The following is a 17,875-nucleotide window of genomic DNA, read 5'->3' on the forward strand; positions in this document are numbered from 1 at the left end:
AAAATGCTCTGAGTTTAAAAGATCCTATTGTTGAACTTCCATATTTCAGCAACGCTGCAAACATTATTTGCCATTTAGTTCCAGTATATTATCTGAAGTGCAGTATGGGCATTTTACTGTAGCGCTGGTCAAATGATAGGAAAAGATTTGGACACATTGTATTTGTCGGCAAATAGATTAATCTTGATGTTAGTTTGTAAGCATCTCTGTTTAACATCAGCTCTCCCAAAATGGAGCACAATATTGCACATACTACATACATATAGCACTTGTGGAAGATTGTGTGTTGTGGAAAGGACTTACCCATCTAGTTAAAGAGATCATTGATCATTTGGTTAGTTTCTGATTGATTTATAATGAGTGCTTGTTATGTTTGATGCTTATAAACTGCTTTGAAATTGACAAAGTCTACAGGCCACAGCTGCACAGGAACTGGTGGGCTGTCTTGATGTCAGCAATAACTATATATAGTTATAACAGACCTGTGTATATACAGGCATTCCTCTTGTAGTGCAACATAAATAAATATATAAATACAAGACATCCTACTCAAAGAAGTAAAAGGTAAAAGGGTAAATGTAATCTCAGTAGAAAGCTACAAGGAACAATTTTCCTGTGTACATTTTAATGAAGTTCAAAGCTTGCGATTCAGTAAGTGGTTCTCAATGAGATGTGCTACATGCATCGAGCAAAGTTATTAACATCATTGTTGCCAAAACCATTAAAGCTACATTCTGTCTGCATGGGTTAATTACACAACACAATCTATAGATGTCGTTAAGAGAATGTAGTTGTACTGGAAAAGACGATAAAACTATTTCCTAAAATGGCAATGGAACTGAGGCAGCAGATCTATCAGGAAATGCTGATTCTCTGGAAAAGAATGTCTCAGATAGGATCTGATGGCTCAGGTTTATACATTAAAGATATAAAGGCTAGTTCATCCAGCTCATGCAACCAGAACTAGAGACCTGAAAAATGAAACACTTATCACTAATCCAGTAGAGATCACAGGATGAATGTCACCAGCTTGAAAGTAGTTTTAATTTAGAATTAGGTAACAGGAGAAATGGTGGAGCAAAGAGCAATGATGGTTACAGATGGGAGAAAGGAATGGAAGCTTTTATTCAGGAGGTTATAAGTTTATTTGTTTAAACTTCAAAAGAGAAAACATGTTAAACATTGGTATATTGGGCTAAATATCCGTTTCTATGCAGTAAATAAGGTGTAACTCAAAGCAGTCATAGAGTCCATTCTCACGTACGGATGCAAGACGTGGACACTCACCAAGATGATGTGAAAGTCTCTGGATGGTTGCTATATACGAATCCTCTTGAAGTGAGTTGACAACAGCACATGACGAACGTTGAGCTCTATAACAATCTACTGATGCTCTCCACTAAAATCAAGACGAGAAGACTGCAACTAGCGGGGCACTGTCTACGCCATCCCGAGCTACCTGCCAGCCTAGTCATCATATGGGAGCCCAATCACGGGAGGATGAACCCTGAGTGCCCTCCCAAGACTGTGGTCAACACGCTCATAGAAGACAGCGGCGCGGCTAATGTAGATGAACTGAACACACTGATGAGGGAGAGGGAGAAGTGGAGAGTCCGTCATCGTGCCCGACGCCAGCCCCCTAGGCCTGAGTCGATGTAGTAGTAGCAATAGTAGTAGTAACTCATTGTCTTTGACACACTTTTGAACATAAGTATTATTTTGAATGTAACAAATTTCTTTATTGTAACTATGATACTACATTTGTTGACATGAAGTGAATACATCTAAGTTACCATTTGGAAGTAATAAGGCACAAAGGAGAAGATTTTTATTGGAGCATTGGTACCTGTCATTATTATTGGCTGTTGAGTTTCCCACATTTTCTAAAACTTGGTGGATTTAATATTTAATGGTAGTACTTTTGAATTATTTTGCTTTTAATGTTTAGCTTTTAGTACCATCTTTAACATGTCTTTTTCTTCTGCAGATGTTAGGAATGAATGCAGTCATTTAGAATATTTTGCTTGCCAATCATGTAGAAATGATGAAATCTGTACTGAATATAATTCAAAAAGGGTATCAATAACAAGACCAGGTAATTTCTTTTCCCAATGTCCCTTCTAGTATAGTACAGTATCTTGCAATTGATTCAGGTGTGCAATAATAATGCATTAAGTATTAAATGAAAAATATCTGTGGCATCTTGTCTAGTCTGGAGCAACCTTGTTGCAACTGTCAGAAAGCAAAGCAAGGATGAACCTGCAGAGCAGCAGCTGAGGACGTCTCCCATCTTAATTTCCATTTGTTAAGCTATATTTCTGTAGTCATAAGTAAAACTACATTAAAAAGTTAAAGAATCTCAAATGCCTCAAAGTTAAAAATCTGTGACTCTCAATAACTTTTCAGAAATTCAACAAAGGGAGTTGTAATGATCTCTTCATCTTTCCAAGCATCTGGGAGTGGTTAAAAATATGATTTCCATCTACTTATATCTTCTTAGTGAGAACACATCTCAATTTACCACAAGGAGATATTTTTCGAATATATCCAGAGATTACCTTTTGGTAATTGCTCTTCATTTTTAAAAGTCAATTCACAGTCTCAATAGTAGTGCTTTTGTAACATTTCTGGGTTAATATTTCATGAACTTTTGAGGTCCTTTCACAGCAAAGCCAAACTAATCTCAATTTTAAAGTTGAGCCTGGACTATGTTCTTTGCAGCATCAACCCATGATGCCAAATTGATTGAATGAGCCTTTTAAACATTTGCACATTCAGAAGTTCTCATATGAAAAGGCTTAATTGACTTTGGAAAAAATGTTATTTATTGCTTGTTAGTTGTTGCAGTTTTTGTTTTGTTGTTGAAATAAAGGAATATATTTTGATTTTATGCATATTTTCTATTTTCTCTGATTTATCTGTAAATATCTTGTTTCAATACATAGATCTGAGCACAGTTTTATTAGATGGTCACGGAAAAAAGAGCAATGCTTTGTTCTCAGTGAAGACTACCAGAGCAACGAGAAAAACCACTTTAAAGTTTTTTATAAAAGAATCCAAAAATGCAAAAATGGAAGTAATATTTGGCACAGAGCCTCAAAGCATACTGTATGAACAACCTGCAGTAGGAGAATATTGCTTTCCATTTACCAGAACTAATACAGTAAGTATACACATACGCACTTCCCTCTATATAACATCATAGCCTTGAGGAAAACTATGAATTGAGATTTCAGAAGGTAATTACATTAACTTTCACAGTACATTATTCCCCAGAATAATTTTGTAAGGATACTGATCTGTACTTCCCTTTATAACGTCACTGCCTTTGAGATTGCGGTACAGGGAGAATGCAGAATTGCTTCCATTCTGTCCTCTGGTGAAGTGTATGTGCCTCTTAAACGTCCCTAATGTATCTGCCTCTCCCACTGAACCTGGCTGTGAATTCCACACATCTCCCACTCTCTGTGAAAAACTTAATTGCAGGAGCATCACAGGCACATGGAACTATATAAACAATATTTTAAAGAAAAACATAACTTATACAGGAAACATAAATAATACACAATTTTTACAAGAAAAAATATTACAATTGCAACAGAAAAACAAAGTCCATTTTACTGCGAAGTGTTTAAAGTGTTCACAGTCAATAAACTCTAGTGATTATGATTTTGTCAGTTGTCTCAAGTACCAAATGGTTAAAGGGAATTAGTAGTCCTTGAACCTGGTGATATGGGCCTTCAGGCTTCTGTACTTCCTGCCCAAATGGTAGCTATGTAAAGATGGCAGGGCCCAGTTGATGGGTATCTTTGATGATGGATGTTTTCTTCTTGAGCTAGTGCCTGCTGTAGGTAGTGCTGATGGTGGGGAGAAATGTGCCTGTGATGTATTGGGCAGAGTTCACTATTCTCTTCAGTTGCTTTATGTTCCTGCACATCTGAATTGCATCTGAATCTGAAGTGTAGATGGGTTATTTTTCAGATGGAGGGCTGCAGCTTATGGAGAGATGGGGGGAGCTGGTTCATCATTTATATCAGTAATTTGTTTGAATGGATTAGGTATAATATCTGCAACTTTTCTGGTGATAGGAAACTGGGAAGTATGTAGGTTGTTAGGAGAATGCAGAAAAGCTTCAAAAGAAAATGGACAAGATATATGAATAGCAAGGTAATGGAAGGTAGGATGTTGTGCAAAGAAATGAAAGGGTGGATATGTCTTAAAATGCTGAGAGATGGAAATTGAGTAATGGCCTAGCCTTTATTGTGCAAGGAACTGAGTAGAGGAGTAAAGATGTATTTCTGAAGGTATTATTGGATTGAGTCCTGGGATGATGGAGTTGAATATGAGAGGAGATTTAGCAGACTGAGCTGGTACTCTTGGTTGTTTAGAAGAAAGAGAAGTGAACCTTACAATGTTCTTTCAGGTCTTGACAGAGTAGGTGCAAAGATGATATTTCCCTTGGCTTGAGTGTGCAGACCCAGGGATCCCTATAAGGAGCTGGACATTCAGGACTAAGATTAGAAGTTTTTTTTCACACATGTAGGGAATTTTCAAAAATCTTCCACCCCTAGAAGGCTGTCAAGCTCAGTGACTGAAACCATTCAAGACAAATCAAACAGATTTTCTTGGGAACAAGTGAATCAGAGATACAGGATTAGTACTGTAAAGGATGCTGTGGGAAAAGGTCAACTCTCAGCAGATGGGAGATGCTTAATGACATAGTCCAGCATCTGTTTTTATCTGTTTGCTCAAGATGTCTTCATTCTTATTCTGAAAGGATTTTGTTTCTTCATTCTTATTCTAAAAGGATTTTGTTTGCAGCTTGAATCCATTACTCTTCCTACATTAATTAGAAGACTACTCATCGGGCATAATCCACATACAGTTGTGAGAGAGGAAGGTCCTGGGTGCTTATTTGATGACAACTGCTGGAGATGACATTATTGTTTTTTTAAATTAGGATGCTGGGTTTGTTGGTTCTTGTACATAGGCAAAAAGAAGTTAATTTCACTACTCAAGCAAAAGGTGCACGGGAATTCTCTGCATCCTAGCCAATGTACAACTCTCAGCAAACAGCACTGAAATAGTTAATCTGGTCATATCTTTTCAGTTTGTGGGGTTTGGCTGAGCAGAAATCAGTTGCCACATTTGTCTGCATAAGTTAGGTAACTGGCTGCACAGATATCTGGTTTACCTCAAGGGCATACGTTCAAAAAGTGCATCTCTCCCTGACCCCCATGTACTTTATGTGCTTTTTGTGTATGTTTTGGAAGAGTCGTTTGATGTGCGTTTATAATTTTTGTCTTGTAGATCACTTTCAATGTTACATTCTCCGGAAATTTCAGGATTAGATTTGATAAAAAAAAGTCAATATGAGAGCTAAAAGTTTGAAAGTTGAAATGGTAAGTGACCATATTGACAAAAAATATATATTTTTCTGGTACAAATCACCTTCTAGGAAAGTCAGAATCAATATTTGATTACCAAAATTGACTTGTTCTTAAGACCATGACACCATTAGACATAGGAGCAGAACTAGGCCATTCAGTCCATCGACTCTGCTCCATTATTCAGTCGTGGCTGATATATTATCACTCTCAACCCCATTTTACTGCCTTCTCCACATTACCTTTCATGTCCTTACTCATCAAGAACCTATCAATCTCCCATTAAGTACACCCAATGACTAAGCCTCCAGAGTCGTCTGTGGGAATGAATTCCATAGATTCACGAACCTCTGGCGAAAGAAGTTCCGCCTTATCTCTGTTCTAAAAGGATGTCTTCGTATTCTGAGGCTGTGCCCTCTGGTCCTAGACTCCCCCGCTATTGGAAGGATCCTCTCCATGTCCACTCTATCAAGGCCCTTCAATATTTGATAGGTTTCAATGAGATCCCTATTTATTCTTCTAAACTCCAGCAAGTATAGGCTCAGAGCGATCAAACATTCTTCATACAAGTATTATTATATTTTAATATAATAGGCAATACATACTGCATCCACCATATTCTCATGTGAGAAGGTGGATGATTGGAACATGGAAAGAGTGCCAGTTGATAAGCACTAAATTTCTTCAGTAGACTGGAGCTCCACCATGTGAGGTGTCACACTTTGGGTGCAAGGTGAGAACAAAATGAAAATCAAATTTATTATTACTGACATGACATGAAATTTGATGTTTTGCAGCAGAAAAGTGCAAAAACATAAAAAATATATAAATTAGAAAAATAAATGAATAACGCAAAGTAAGAAATAACAAGGTAGTGCTTACGGACAATTCAGATATCTGATAGTGGGGAAGAAGTACCTGTCTCTAAATCACTGATTGTGTGTCTTCTGGCTTCTGTACCGATTATCTGATGGCAGTAACGAAAAGGGGGCATGTCCTCAACAGTGAGGGTACTTAATGATGGTTGCCACCTTCTTGAGGGATCGCCTTTTGTAAATTACTTCAGTGGTGTGCAGGGTTGTGCCCAGGATGGAGTAGCTGAGTCAATAATCCCAGCAGCCTCTTGCAGTCCTGTTCATTGGAGACTCTATACCAGGCAGTGGTCCAACCAGTCAGAACCTTCTCCACCACACATCTAGTAATTTGTAAGAATATCTGGTGACATACTACATATCCTCAAAGCCTTAACAAAGTAAAGCTGCTAATGTGCCTAATTCATGATTGCAGTAGTGCATTAGGCCCAGGGTAAATCCCTTGAGATGTTGACATCCAGAAACTTCAAAATGCTCACCCTTGCCACCATTGACCCATTAACGAGAATTATGTGTGTGTTCCCCTGAATTCCCCTTGCTGAAGTCTACAATTAGATCACTGGTCTTGCAAATGTTGAGTGTGATGTTGTTGTATTTAACACTACTCAACCAGCCGATCTATCTAACTCCTGTAAGCCTTTTCTTTACCATCTGAGATTCTACAAACAGTGGTATCATAGGTGAATTTATAGATGACATTTGAGCATGGACTAAAAGACATCCTTGAGATATCTGTATGACTTGTTGCATTTGGGAAAATAATCAAGGGTATTACTTTCACAATGACTAGTAAAACCCTGGGGAGTATTGTAGAAGAGAAAGACTGAGGCAGAGAAGTACATGGTTCCCTGAAAGTGGAGACACAGATAGACAGGGTAATGAAGACTTTTGTCATGGAAGCCTTTATCAGTCAAGGTTTTGAATATAGAAGTTGGGTTGCTACATTGCTCTTGTACAAGATTTTGGATTTCAGTTTTGGTCACCCTATTACAGGAAGGATGCCATGAAGCTGGTGCGTAGGTCATTTCCAAGGATGTTGCTAGAACGTGAGGAACTGAGTTTTGGAGAGAGCTTAAGATGGCTGGGACTTTTTTCATTTAGAACCTAGGGGAAATGAAGGGTGACTTTGTAGAGCTGTGTAGAATCACAAGGAGCAGAGCTAGAATCAACGTGCACAATCTTTTACCCACGGTGGGAGAATTAAGAGCCAAAGAGCATGAGATAAGAAGGGAGAAATTTAACAGGAACCTGAAGGACAACTTGTATACCAGAGGATGGTCAGTAAATGGAATGAGCTGACAGAAGTGGTAGATGCAGGTACATTAAAAGAGAGTTGGACAGGAGAGGGGGTATATGAAACAAATTCAGACAAATGGGACTAGTTTGGGTGAGAATCTTGTTTGCCATGGACCAGTTGGACCATAGGGCTTGTTTCCAAACTGTGCGACTCTTTGAATCTACATAACCAAATGAAAGGTATTAAAGGAGGTTTGAGCGAGTCACGGGAGTTCTAATACTAAAGCACACTCCACAATTCAAATCCCAACTACAGCAACAGTAAGGCTGGATTTTACTTTTCCTTTCCCTTTTCTCATCAGATCAGCTAAATTATTGCTACAGCATTTGTGACTCAATGTGTCTATTTCTTTACCATGTATAGTGTAGACCACAGCATTTTGGAGGGAGAGCAGCCAGATGTCTTGGTACAGATTGGTACCAATGACATAGGAAGGAAAACAAAGAAGCCCTGAAGAGAGATTTTAGAGATCTAGGCAGAAAGCTGAGAAGCAGAGCCTCCAGGGTGGTAATTTCTGGATTGCTACCTGTGCCACGCACCAGTAAGGGTATAAACAGGTAGATTTGGCAGATAAATGCATGGCTGAGAAGCTGGTGCGGAGGGAGAGCTTCAGGTTCTTGGATCAGTGGGATATCTTCTGGAGGAGGTATGACCTGTACAAAAGTGATGGGTTGCACCTGAACCCAAGAGGGAGGGACCGATATTCTCACATGCAGGTTTGTTAGAGCTGTTGGGGAAGGTTTCAACTAAATTGGCAGGGAGGTGGGAGTTGGAGTGAAGGGATTCAGGCTAGGACAGATGGTAAAAAAGCAAAGCTAGTGTGCAGTCAGACAGTTAAGAAGGACAGACAGATGATAGGACAAAATTGCAGCCGGCAAGGTGAGTATTAGGAATGCAGAATCAAAAAAGGTACCAAATACAGTATTTAAAGTGTTATATCTCAATGCATGGAGTATAATTAATAAGGTGGATGATCTTGTTGCACTTTTACAGATTGTTGGGTATGATGCTGTGGCCATCACTGAAAGATGGTTGTAGTGAGAGCTAAACGCCCAAGGTTACCATTGTATCAGATGGATAGGAAGGTAGGCAGAGGAGATGTGATGGCTCTGCTGGTAACGAATGGCAACAAATCATTAGAAAGATGTGAGATGGGATCAGAAGATGTTGAATCCTGTGGGTTGAGTTAAGAAACTGCAAGGGTAAAAGGACCCTGATGGCAGTTATATACAGGCCTCCAAACAGTAGCTGGGATGTGGACCACAGATTACAATGGGAAATAGAAAAGGCATGTCAAAAGGGCAATGTTATGATAGTCATGGGAGATTTTAACATTCAGGTAGATTGGGAAAATTAGGTTGGTAATAGATCTCAAGAGACTGAATTTGTTGAATGCCTACAAGGTGGTTTTTTAAAGCAGTTTGTTTTTGAGCCTAGTAGGGGATCAGCTATACTGAGTTGGGTGTTATGTAATGAACTGGAGACGACTAGGGAGCTTAAGGTAAAGGAACCGTTAGGAATCAGTGATCGCAAAATGATTGAGTTCAACTTGAAATTTGATAGGGCAAAAGTAAAACCTAACATAGCAGTATTTCAGTGGAGTGAAGTAAATTACAATGGTGTGAGAGAGGAGTTGGTCAAAATAAATTGGAAGGAGATGCTGGCAAGAAAGGCAGCACAGCAGCAATGGTGTGAGTTTCTGGGAAAAATAAGGAAGGTGCAGGATAGACGTATTCTGAAAACAAAGAAATACTTGCATTGGAAAATAATATAACCATGGCTGACAAGGAAAGTCAAAGCTAATGTAAAAGCAAAAGAGAGGGCATACAGCAAAGCAAAAATTAGCAGGAATATAGATGATTGGGAATCTTTTAAAACCCTACAGAAAAAACTTAACAGTTATTGGGGGGGGGGCATTAAATAGGAAAACAAACTAGCAAACAATATCAAGGTAAATAGAAAAAGCTTTTTCAAGTATATAAAAAATAAGAGAGATGAGAGTGGATATAAGACCGCTAGAAAGTAATGCCAGAGAAATAATAATGGTGGATTGAAATAATAATGAGTATTATTAAATAACTAAATGAGTATTTTACATCAGTCTTCACTGTGGAAGACACTAGCAGTGAGCCAGGTGTTGAAGGGTGTAAAGGAAGAGAAATGATTACAGTTACTATTACCAGGGAGAAGAAGCTCAAAAAGCTGAAAGACCTAAAAGTACATAAGTCCCCAGACCAAATGAACTGCAACCTAGGGATCTAAAAAAGGTAGTGGCATTAGTAATGATCTTGCAAGAATTATTAGACTTTGGCATGGTGCCAGAGGACTGGAAAATTGCAAATGTCACTTGACTCTTTAACAAAAGAGGCAGGCAGTAGAAATGAAATTATAGACCAGTTAGCCAGACTTCAGTGGATGGGAAGATGTTGAAGGCAATTGTTAAGGAGGAGGTTATGGACTCACTGGTGACACAGGACAAGACAGCATGGTTCCCCTAGGGGAAAATTTTGTCTGATTAACTTGTTGGAATTCTTTGAGGAGATAACAAGTAGGATAGGGAAAGGGGATGCAATAGATATTCTATATTTGAATTTTCAGAAGGCCTTTGGCAAGTTGCCACACATAAGGGTGCTTACTAAGTTAAGAGCCCATGGTATTACAGGAAAATTACTAGCAAAGTTAGAGTATTGGCTGATTGGTAGGAGGCAGTGATCCTTTTCTGGTTGGCTGATAGTGACTAAATGTGTTCTGTTGGGGTTGGCGTTGGGACCACTTCTTTTTATGTTGCATATCAATGATTTAGATGATGGAATAAATGGTTTTGTTGCCAAGTTTGCAGATTATATGAAGATTGGTGGAGGGGTTAGTAGTGTTGAGGAAACAAAAAGGCTGCTGTCGGACTTAGACAGATTAGGAGAATGGGCAAGAAAGTTGCAAATTAAATACAATGTTGGAAAATGCATTGTCATGCAATTTGTTAGAAGAAATAAATGTCCAGACTGTTTTCTAAACGGGGAGAAAATCCAAAAATCTGAGACGCAGAGGGACTTGGGAGTCCTTGTGCAGAGCACCCTGAAGGTTAACCTGCAGATTGAGTCAGTGGTGAGGAAGACAAATGTAATGTTAGCATTCACTTAAAGAGGTCTAGAATACAAGAACAGGGATGTGATGCTGAGACTTTATACGGCAGTGGTGAGGTCTCACCTTGAGTATTCTGAATAGTTTCGGGCTCCTCATCTAAGAGAAGTTGTGCTGGCATTGGAGAGGATTCAGAGGTGGCCCACAAGGATGATTCTAGGGATGAAAGAGTTATCATTTGAGGAATGGCTCTGGGACTGTATTCACTGGAATTTAGAAAGATGAGAGGGGATCTCATTGAAACCCTTTGAATGTTGAAAGGCCTAGATAGAGTAGATGTGGAAAGGATGTTTCCCATGGTGGTGGAGTCTAGGACAAGAGGGCACAACCTCAGGATAGAGGAGCATCTATTTAATACAGAGATGCGGAGAAATTTCTTTAGCCAAAAGGTGGTGAATTTGTGGAATTTGTTACTACAGGCAGCTGTGAAGGCCACTTTGTTGGGTGTATGTAAGGTGGAGATAGATAGGTTCTTTATTGGTCACAGCATCAAAGGTTACAGGGAGAAAGTCGGGGAGTGGGGCTGAGTAGGGGAGAAATAGGATTGGCCATGATTGAATGGCGGAGCAGACTCAATGGGCCAAATGGCCCAATTCTGCTCCTATGTCTTATGGTATTACAGTTCCCTGCTGAATATTTCCCACAGTTTCATATAAATGTCAGAATTGATTTCAGAAATGTTCAGTCTCTTTTTCCTATCTCCTGTCACTCATGGTGCAACCACCATGGAATACTTGGTAAAAATCAGTTGTGCACTGAGGACCGCAGTCTGAATGGTTGATTACTGTCCTGATTTTAATATGCAGCAATTTTTAAATATGAACATTAAATTAAAATACCCTTGTACCACACAAGTCACAGTTATTATCTTAAATGCTGTTGTTTGTTTTGTATTTTTGCATTCTCTTCTTTAATGCACAAATGATAAATGATTTTTAGTATGTGTTTACATCAATAACAGATGCAAGATGGGTTGTTACAAACTTCAAGAAATGACGACTGACTTCTCCCAAGTTATAAGGATTTGATTTCTGAATGAGGGTTATTAATAGGATAGATCCTTACACATCTATTAATTGTGAAGCAAAGTATGAATTATGCTGGAACATCTGGAGAATGTTTCTTGAAGATTCATCTGATTTTAGGAAATATTAGAATTTTCAAACTTTACTTTCCTTTTATGGATTGCCTTAATTATTATTAATGGAAACAATCTTTTAAAAGATGAGAAAAGCTTAAATTAATCAAGTTACTTTTCAGACTTCCTTTCTCTATTGTCAGCTATATTGTGTAACAATAGAAAAGCATATTGTGTATTCATTTCTTTGTATCAGGAATGGATAAACAGGCTCATTTAATATATGATGAAATTTTAATTATAATGCATGAAAATATTGTTGGCCATACCATTTATTGCAATACAATTAGTTCCCAATTTTATTAATATTTAATTAAATGTTTTATGCTGCTTCTGTTTTTCTGCAATTTGTTTTACTGTAATTTAATTTCTGTATGCCCTGGTTTTAGTGTAACTACAAATTAAGTGCATCTTAAAATTTAGCAATACTATATATGTCTGTTTTAATGAGAACTGTAATCACTCCAAGATTAGAGCCTTATATTTGGTAATCTTTATCTTGTGGGTTGAAACTTTGAAAAAAAAAATCATTGTCCTTGTTTCAGCATGTTCTGATCATAAACATTATTAAAATTCCCTTGTGGCATACTTAATATACATAAACATTCCAATTAACAGAAACTTTGTTTAAAAGATTACAGATCAAACCACATATTTACAGTAAGTCTTTGTAGTATTGGAATGAGAAAATACTGCCTTGGTGGAGAGATTTTGAGAGACAGTTTCATTAGTTTAGAGTAAGGGCCCTGGCTTTCAAATGCATGACAAGTGCTGAAAATAGGACTGGGCAAGTGGCCAGAATTAGCAATGTGCACAAATCATAGACGTCACATGTAACAGAAGGGAATAAAGAGTTTTAAAAATCAATCAAAGCTTTTTAAAACAGGTATGTCAACATCATCATCAGTCAGGTGATGGGTGAACTGGACTTGACACTATTTGGAAGGACAGCAAGTTTTTGTATAAGCTCGTGTTTAAGAAAGAATGAAGTAGGAGGTGAGCCTAGAGTTTGCTGAAATAGTCGAAAGTGCAATGTATGTTGCAAACAGCCTCAATTGAAAAGTATTTCATCATGCTTATCAGAAGTGATAACCAGCAAATGATGACTTTTAAAAATGCAGAAGTGTGCTTCCTGGGGGAGAAAGAGAGTAAAAATAATCCAAGAGTGAAATACATTCATACTGTTACCTGGAGTGGATTCTTCCCTTCAGTGACTTGCAACTGAACACTCAGATCTATCAAAATGTGGCATTGAAGGCAACCCAGAAATGGTTTCAACCCAAAATGTCAGCTACATCTTTCCCTCCATAGATGCTACCTAATCCACTGAGATCCTTCAAATTATTGTGTTGACTCCAAATCTACAATTTTTCCTTCTCTGGAAACTAATATCACAAATATCCAATTTTATTAGCAACAATTAAAATGTCCCAGTGAGCAAAAGTAATGGGGTGGGTCATTCATTGCTCTAAAATCATTGTCTCTAAGGCCATATTGTTTCTTCCAGTATGGACCTGGGCTTTTGCTGCGGAGCTGGCTTCATCTACATTAGTGTGAATCAGTGAAGCACAATGCAACATGGGCCTTTCCCAATGCATGTGACCAGCCATGCCTTCAGAAAGACTTTGATAGCCAGTTGCAATGTTACTGAAGTGATTATTTGCCTTTGCCTTCACAGACTGGAAGCATTAAAAATTCAGGATTATTTTGAAAATTTCAAAACAATTAAAAGCACCATCACACATGGAAAAAAGTAGGTAATATATTGTTTGATACTGATAGGAGGTTAAAAATAAACATGAGATTTTCAAAATTAATTTTTACTATCCAGATTTCACTGGCAGGCCCAGCATTTATTGCTCGAGACACATTTGCTTTGAGAAAATGATGGTTGCCATCTTATTGGATCCTTCACTGCTTCTGGTGAAGGTTCTCCCACAGATCTCAATGAGTTAGACTAAGCAATAAAAAGAAGCCGGCATTATATTTCTCAGTCAGAACTGTTATGTTTTGCAATTTCAAAACATTAAAATTAATTCAAATGGAGTCTGAAGATACAGGTGTAGTTCAAGTTTACTTTAAGCAAGGCATGTACCATGTGTTAGCATGATAATGTATTCAATTAACATATTTTCGCACATACACTTGTATTTAATTATTTAAACAAACAAGAATGCTTAATCAACCAATATAGATGCAAAATTACTCAAATAGTATTCAGATATCAAATACATAACAAGAGTAGTGTGCAAATTGGAGGGAAACCTTCAAATTACGATCTTCCCATGTACCTACTGTTCTTGGTGGTGGAGGTCACATGTTTGCCGAGTGCTATGGGAGTTGCCTGGACTGCTTCGATTTTATGATTGGAACACACAGCAGAGCTGGTGCACCTGCGGGTGAAGGAATGAACACAGGGTGGCAGATGGGTGCAAGTCAAGCAGGCTGTTTTGTGGTGGATGGAACTAAGCTCTTGAAGATTTGTTGATACTGCAAATCATCTAGGCGAGTGGAAAGTTTTCCCTTATATTCCATAAAGACTGTGGGGTTTCTGGAGCTGAATCAGTTGGTACAGAATAGCAAGTTTCTAATCTGTTCTCATTGCCATATTATTTATAGAAACATAGAAACATAGAAAATAGGTGCAGGAGTAGGCCATTTGGCCCTTCGAGCCTGCACCGCCATTTATTATGATCATGGCTGATCATCCAACTCAGAACCCAGCCTTCCCTCCATACCCCCTGACCCCTGTAGCCACAAGGGCCATATCTAACTTCCTTTTAAACATAGCTAATGAACTGGCCTCAACAGTTTGCTGTGGCAGAGAATTCCACAGATTCACCACTCTCTGTGTGAAGAAGTTTTTCCTAACCTCGGTCCTAAAAGGCTTCCCCTCTATCCTCAAACTGTGACCCCTCGTTCTAGACCTCCCCAACATCGGGAACAATCTTCCCGCATCTAGCCTGTCCAATCTCTTTAGGATCTTATACGTTTCAATCAGATCCCCCCTCAATCTTCTAAATTCCAACGAGTACAAGCCCAGTTCATCCAGTCTTTCTTCATATGAAAGACCTGCCATCCCAGGAATCAATCTGGTGAACCTTCTTTGTACTCCCTCTATGGCAAAGATGTCTTTCCTCAGATTAGGGGACCAAAACTGCACACAATACTCCAGGTGTGGTCCCACCAAGGCCTTGTACAACTGCAGTAGTACCTCCCTGCTCCTGTACTCGAATCCTCTCGCTATAAATGCCAGCATACCGTTCGCCTTTTTCACCGCCTGCTGTACCTGCATGCCCACTTTCAATGACTGGTGTATAATGACACCCAGGTCTCGTTGCACCTCCCCTTTTCCTAATCGGCCACCATTCAGATAATAATCTGCTAGCAGGTATGGATGATTGGACGACTCAGTTATGCTATGTCAAGAGTATATGGTTAGACTCTCTAGGGAGAGATGCTCATTACTTGGCTCTTCTGTGACACAAATCATGAACCCAAGAAATTCCTCAGATGCTGTAAATCCAACGCAACACACAAAAAATACTGAAGGAACTCAATAGGTCAGGCAGCATCTATGTTGACTGTCCTGAAGAAGGGTGTCAGTCCAAACATTGGCTATTCGTTTTCTTGGATGCTGCCTGACCTGCTGAGTTTCTCCAGCATTTTGTATGTGTTGCACGTGTCTCAAATATTACTTGCCACTAATCACATCAAGGTTAAATGTTGTCTGCGACTTGCTGTATGAACCACCTCACTTAGAGGGGAGTTGCTAGTGGAATTGATAACTGTGCAATCATCAATGAACATCTCAGTATGATGGCAAGAGCTAGCTGAAGATGGTTGGGCTTATTACCTTGACCAGCTTCTACAATGATGATCCAAAGCTTGGATGGTCAATCTCACTCAACCACAACCAGTCTTGCTAATGGTAGGTTGGATTCCAATAGCTGGAGTTATTATACATTGATGTCAGTTCGCTTTTATAAGGCTGATTTGATGCCACATCCAGGTGAATAATACTTTGAAATCAAGGGCAGGAGGTCACTCCTCACCTCTGGAAATCAACTTCATGCTTAGCCCAAGGATGTGACATGGTCTGGAACAGAGTTCTCCTGGTCCAACCCAAACTAGGCATGGTAAATTGGCAAGTTAACATTAATAACAGTTAATAGCACTGATGCTGGTAGTTTTCACAACTTCATTGATGATGATGAATAGGCTAAGTGAGTAGTAATTAGCCAGAATGATTTAGAACATAGAACAGTACAGCACAGTACAGCCCCTTCTGAGCTGTGCTGACCTTTTAACCTACTCCAAAATCAATCTAACCCTTCCTACCCACACAGTCCTCCAATTTTTCTTTCACCCATGTGCCTATGTAAGATTCTCTAAACTGTCCCAAATGTACTTGCCTCAACCACCACCTCCAGCAGTGCAATGCACCACTGCTCTGGAAAAAAAATTACCTTTGATATCCTTGCTTGACTTTCCACCAATCACCTTAAGAATTACATCCTTATCTTATTAGCCACTGCCAGCCGAGGAAAAATGCGCTGGATAGTCACTCTATCTATGCCTCATATCACCTTACTCACCTCTATCAAGACTTCCCTCATCTTACTTCACTCCAAAGAGAAAAGCTCTAGCTCACTCGACCTTTCCTCATAAAACAAACTCTTTACTCCCGGCAGGATTCAGATAAATCTCCTCTGCGCTCTTGTTCCTCCCCAGCTTCCTCTTCCTCTCTATAATGAGACGGCTAGAACTGAGCACACTGCTCCAAGTGCGTCTAACCAGAGATTTATAAAGCTGCAACATTACCTCATGGATCTTGAACTCTGACTAATGAAGCCCAATGCACTGCATGCCTTCTTAACAGCCCTATCAACTTACAGGGCAAATTCGAGGGATCTATGCACATGGACCCCAAGATCCCACTGTTTCTCCACACTGCTAATCCTGTAAGTAACGTTGTACACTTCCATTTTGTTCAACCTTCCGTAGTGTATCACTTCAAACTTTACTGGATTGAACTCTTTCTGCCACTTCTCAGCCCAGCTTCATATTCTGTCAATGTCAAATTTTAACCTACAACAGTCTTTTACACTAAGCAGATCTGTTCTGCTTTTTGTGAGCAGGTCACACCTGGGCAATTTTCCAGTTTTGGCTATATTCAGTGCTTTTAGCTATTCCTTCATATCTTGTGAAGTAAATCAAGTTCACCAGTGATAGGCTTTTATGGTGATGATGATCACAGGAATAAACTTATTGTCTATCTGGACAGTGAAGAACAGGTTGATTTCTCCCAGCTGCCTCGTTCTTCAGCGTAGCTCAGAATTAATACAGAACATTATGGGCAAAATTAAATGTGCATTCAGAAATTCAATTATTGAACAATTTTCTCTTTGAGTAACATGCAAACATCATTGCAAATATTGCAAAATTACTTCCAGCTTATCAAATAGTGCACAACTGGTCAAGTTCTGAGGAATTTACATTCATGAAACGATAATGAGTAATTATTCAGTAACTAATTGTATTAAACAAATTGAGAACTGTTACTGAACAAATATACTGTGGAATGCATTGCTTATTTTAGGATGTACTTAAGCGTGCTGGTCCTGGAACACACTTAGACCAGAGCAAGTTCCCTTTGCATGGACTGCCCTCCTTAAAGTTTTGCTTCAGTATTCAGGAATTGCATTGAATTCAGTTGTATGGAAGTGAAGTGAACTGAAATTAGTTAATGACTGTCCTTATAAAATGCCAATTAAGAACCTGGAGAAAGCTGCTGCAGATGGGGTTTGGGGACAGGCTGGTGGAGGTCCAACATTGCCAACAAAATACTCATTAAGCATAATGGTCACATACACACTTTGTGTCAATTTACCTCTCCCTCCCAAACCACCACCACCCAGCCCCCACAACCACCCTTAGGCAATCAAATCTCTCTACTTCTGTAGCTAGAAAGAATGGAAACAGACAGACTGCAGTGTGAACAACAAGCAGACATCGCTTGCTAGAGAGATGGAGCTGAAAG

The 17,875-nt window shown here is 39.0% G+C and overlaps 1 protein-coding gene across 1 annotated transcript in view; it reads left to right on the forward strand.

The window, feature by feature from the left end:
• Nucleotides 1-12,408, forward strand: part of LOC134354709 (complement factor H-like) — an 86,176-nt gene extending 73,768 nt beyond the window's left edge. Inside the window, exons 14-17 of the mRNA XM_063063857.1 lie at nucleotides 1,988-2,095; nucleotides 2,946-3,163; nucleotides 5,311-5,402; nucleotides 11,656-12,408. Coding sequence (XP_062919927.1) covers nucleotides 1,988-2,095; nucleotides 2,946-3,163; nucleotides 5,311-5,376 — 392 coding nt within the window. The 3' untranslated portion in view covers nucleotides 5,377-5,402; nucleotides 11,656-12,408. The remainder of the gene's footprint in view (nucleotides 1-1,987; nucleotides 2,096-2,945; nucleotides 3,164-5,310; nucleotides 5,403-11,655) is intronic.
• The last annotated feature ends 5,467 nt before the right edge of the window (nucleotides 12,409-17,875 follow it).

The sequence above is a fragment of the Mobula hypostoma genome, chromosome 12, assembly GCF_963921235.1.
Source record: "Mobula hypostoma chromosome 12, sMobHyp1.1, whole genome shotgun sequence".
Taxonomy (NCBI): domain Eukaryota; kingdom Metazoa; phylum Chordata; class Chondrichthyes; order Myliobatiformes; family Myliobatidae; genus Mobula; species Mobula hypostoma.